Below are 4,502 nucleotides of genomic sequence, written 5' to 3'. Positions count from 1 at the left end.
ATAAATCCAAGTTAGTGAACGAAGCTGAAAATAGAACGAATTAAAATATTTTGCCTTTAAAAATCAAAACTCTCCTCGCTTATTAATCTCGTTCAATTCCCGTCCGTAATCAACAAAGTCTGAAAAAACATCGAATGTTATGCATCACTAACCTTATAAAAATAAGGCCCTTGGTACACAAGGTAACGCATCCCGCTACTTGGTAACTACCTCCTATGTATCCACTGCGTGTCTCCAACATTAATTAGAAGTCGGTACAAGATGTATTGCAGTAGTCGCTACCATCCATAAATTGCCGAGTATCGAATACTTAAGTCACCAGGAACAACTTTGAACTCCAGAAATTCACTATTACGGGTGACAGATTCCTTGTATCCATCGCTTGGAGACCCTTCTCAAGGGAGCACACGCTGGTCATATAGGTATCATCTGGTCATATGACCATCTACGCCTGACTTTTGGGGCCGCGTTGTCTCACTGCCTAGTACGTGATACGAGAGCATTGCAGTGGCTCCACCCAATTGAGGCATTACGATATATTTTATGCATAGCTTGTTTGCTGCGCCGAAACCTCTGCCTTCTAAATCTAAAGTAATCTAACCTAACCCATGAGACACATTTAAGCTTGCTCTTTAATAACTTATCTAATAAAGAGGTACAAATATAAATAGTTTTCATAGGCGGCGGAGTATTAAAACTACACTCCGTTAGTCTTTTTAGTGCGTATTTCACTCCGCCGTAAAAGGACACAGATCAGATTTCAGGATGGAACGCGTTAATACAGTTTTGACGTTAAAAAATACTAATAACCTACAGAGAAAATACGATGAAACAAATATTATGCACTGGAATTTAATTAAAAATCTCGTAATACAGGTTTTAAAACACAATAGAAATGTCATGCCTATTACCGTGGTTACAATCGACGTTGTTGCAATTCATCGAGTCGCGCGCATCACTGACTTTAAATGTACGTTATATTGCACGCATATTAATGTCAAACGTCTGATGGCTGTCGGTTGCATGGCGATAAATGCGATGAGAGGTCATGAGTGACATCACTAGCACTAATTTAGGTTATGTCACTCTGATATCGAATTATGTGTCTATTAATTATTAGAGATGTACAAATTAAAAATATTAATTCGTTTTACCGAAAATTAAATTTAAGATTTGGACATATTAGTATTTATTATATATTATTAGTAAAGCAACAATAGCTAGGTACAGCAATAACAACAGTGTCAGGAAGCACTATTTGCATCTTGTTATTAAAATATATGTTCATACTGTTTTGTATTTAAATATATATATATTTAAAAGTACATTAAATATAAATCTATATAAAAAAATGTTATGTCGGTTTGTGTACGCTTCAAAAACTCAAAAATTTCTGCACCGATCGAGCGGAAATTTTAGCATGATATATAATACGCATCAAGGAATGTTTTTATCTATTTTTCTCACTCATTCAATCACAATGTGCCACAGCGAAGCGTGGCAGGGTACAGCTAGTATTTTATTTATATATTTTTACTTTATTCATAATTAGTTTTTTTTTGTTTAATATTTGTTGTACTTAACTGTCACTCCACCCATGTTTTGTAACATTATAAGAAAAGTTAGAAAACGTGAAGTTTAATATTGCATTCTAAAGTAAACTATCAGGCAGTATCTGAAGTTACGTTTAGAATTCTTTCACACAAGAACATTGCAGGTCGATCACAGAACGTCATGAGAAGGAAACCAGTTCTAGAAATAGCTCCACAGCGTTTTGAGTTTTTCTGTTGTACGTTTTCTTGCATAGGAGTCCACGATGCGTAGCCTGCTTCATCAAGGGTTTGGCCTGAAACAAGAAGAAAAGGTTTACGGTGCAACACTAGCAGTATAACATAATAACTGTAATCTCTATCAGCCCAATTAATATTCCAAGATGCCCCAGATATCCATAATTTTTATAAAAGACAGGGACATAAAGTACTCTGCAGCAGGTCCTATACACAATCCAGTTTTAACTTGAATAAACTATCCCATACCAGTGCAATCGAATGTTTACACAGTTGCAACAACACCACACCACCTGCACTAGAATTATACCATCGAGTAGTTGTAATCATTAGCAGTGTTATGAAATTAGTTTAGACGATGTTTTTCCAAGTGCATGACATAGGTATGCTACTCGTAAAATAAGTACTTAATCTAATCTAAAGTTGCAGCATTGCGACTTGCGCAGGCACAGACAACGCCCAGTTGCCACAATTTCGCTGGTGTCAATTTCCTTATACAGCGCAGCCATACACAACGTGTTCAGATTGGACTCCTTGTTGCGACCACTGTAGGCACTTACCAGCAATAGTTCTGTATTGATAAGGGAACAACAAGTCACTAAATCCCAGGTACAGAATATTCGGATCAGGGGTGTTGCTGTTTAAATTATCACCGAGAAAACTGACAACGATACTAGCTTCTTTTGCAGAGTTTATTATAGCTAAACGCCCTTCCTCTAGTTTGCAAGACAAGTAAGCATCATGCCAACTCATTGGTTCAGAGTGGAATTTGTAACATTTTCCGCTTATCGCTTGATGTCGAGAGTAATCTGTTGAAAATAAAAAAAAACACTGAGAATGTGATATGATTGTGATAAGAATGTAAAGAACACAAAAAACGAAACCTAGAACCTTTTATAAAAATCGGTTGAAAACGAATAAATTATCTCAAATAATTAATTCACTTGCTGTTTGAGCATCACTCGAGTTCGATAAACTTTAGTAAAATTTAATAACCATGAAACATTAAATTAACTGTAAAAAAGTACTTGCCTTGTTCAAAATTATCGCAGGCATTATTATATTTTGTGTCGTTACCAAATATTTTGCAAACAAACGGATATATTTCAGAACACGGACGATCATCTAAAAGCCCCTCTCTTGACATAACCACGCAATGTTCTGAACCATTCTGATTATCTGGCCGACCTTCGGCCCACAGAAGTTCTAGGGTTGTGCCTGCTATGGGATCCCCTGTGAATACAGAATAATAAGAAAAAAAAATAACGAATGCAATTATATTAACGATCTGCTATCATAAAACATCACCCGTTTCAGCATTGTCCGTGAATTGTTGAGAATATTGAATGACCTTCAATATTAGCAGAGTATACTATAGAACACTATATTTATATCAAGTATTTTATAATGTTTAATGTCATCTTTTATTCATTTGTCTTATAGATATCCATAAATTATGTAGTTCTATCTAGTAAGTGTAAGTGGCCCTTAAATAAATAAATAATTTTGACGAACGCCTTGCAAATGATATATTCCAGTTTATTTTGCCAATTTGATTGGGCAATTTTAAAAACGATAACTAGATTGGTTTGGATGGATTGATTATTTTCCTAAAATAGTTTCAAATAGTTTCCTACAAAATGCAGTGTAATATATTTTGTTAGTAGTACTTGTATAGTGGAGTAAAAAGCGCGTAGAGAGAGCATTTTAGAGAATTTTTGTGATTTTGCGAAAAAAATTAAAAAAAATTATATATGTTTGTTTAGTTGTCACCGATTTAAAGAAATTAAGCAAAACTTATTGATTTGGTCTTATAAAAAGTATTAGCCGTTTCTATCCATTAATTAATTTCCTATAAAAATGCAGTGTCTATATTTCTCTACATTAGGTATCTTAGGTTTGTAACTTCTTCCAGTGTTTTAAGAATAAGTGGTTTCCACGAGACAAATTTTCTTTAAAAGTATACATTTTATGCTTCGAAAATATGAAACAATTTTTTAACTCACCCCTGACGGTAACAAAGTTTCCGTCGGAAAACGAGTCGTGTATTCCAACAAATATAGCGGTGTAATGAGCCTTCATGTTGCTCATGAGTAGCTTTAAGTTTTCCACTTCATCCAGCGTGTCTGGAATGAGAAGCGTCGTGCCTTCCGATTCGCACATTTGGCGCGCTTGCTGCCAATGGGTGGCCAAATCGTGAAGTCTGTAGAATGTTTTGTAGGAATGTGCCCACATGTAGTCCATACGAAATTTCTGTCCTGCGAACGATGGTTTCTCAACTCATATGATGAATGCGCAAGTTTGTCTGGTTGTTTATCTACGCAGGGCTTGGTGACTGAACCGATCTTGCTATAATTTCACACATCTTGGAGATCGTTACATTAGAGAAAAATAGGTAGAAGAGATGAAACGTATATTGTTGAGATGAAACTTATATTATTTACTAAAAGCACCTGAAATGCGTTTCTTATCTGCCTACACTACCTTGTCTCCCTTACATCTTAACGAGCCGAACCGTCTTTACATAATTGTACGTAACGATAATAGTACGATAATAATAGTTTCTTGCGGAATATTGTAAAAAACCAAAACCGTCCTGATTTTTGGACGTGAATTGACTGGGAAGTATTTATATAGTTTAAAAATGTTTATTCTTACCAAATGAAAAATGGCACAAGTATGCATGAAAATGAAATATCCATACGATAAACGACA

The 4,502-nt window shown here is 35.1% G+C and overlaps 1 protein-coding gene across 1 annotated transcript; it reads right to left on the bottom strand.

The window, feature by feature from the left end:
* Window positions 1-1,622: 1,622 nt before the first annotated feature.
* Window positions 1,623-4,502, bottom strand: LOC120633692 (secretory phospholipase A2 receptor-like). The gene is made up of 5 exons (XM_039904011.1): window positions 4,446-4,502; window positions 3,794-4,045; window positions 2,820-3,020; window positions 2,348-2,596; window positions 1,623-1,846 (listed from the first exon to the last, which is right to left on the bottom strand). Exons 2-5 carry the CDS (start codon window positions 4,029-4,031, stop codon window positions 1,665-1,667), a joined length of 870 nt encoding a protein of 289 aa, XP_039759945.1. The 5' UTR covers window positions 4,032-4,045; window positions 4,446-4,502; the 3' UTR covers window positions 1,623-1,664.

This window comes from Pararge aegeria, chromosome 2 (assembly GCF_905163445.1).
Source record: "Pararge aegeria chromosome 2, ilParAegt1.1, whole genome shotgun sequence".
NCBI classification, from domain to species: domain Eukaryota; kingdom Metazoa; phylum Arthropoda; class Insecta; order Lepidoptera; family Nymphalidae; genus Pararge; species Pararge aegeria.
The sequence above is the reverse complement of the archived record's forward strand: the minus strand, read 5'-3'. Positions and strand labels throughout refer to the sequence as shown.

Bases quoted from the DNA above. Each gene is read 5' to 3' on its own strand.
- LOC120633692 (XM_039904011.1), bottom strand. From the start codon at position 4,031: ATGGACTACATGTGGGCACATTCCTACAAAACATTCTACAGACTTCAC. The intron at 2,597-2,819 runs GCAAGTACTTTT...TATTTTCAACAG, and splicing joins CTGCGATAATTTTGAACAAG to ATTACTCTCGACATCAAGCG. The intron at 1,847-2,347 runs GTAAGTGCCTAC...TTCTTGTTTCAG, and splicing joins TCAATACAGAACTATTGCTG to GCCAAACCCTTGATGAAGCA.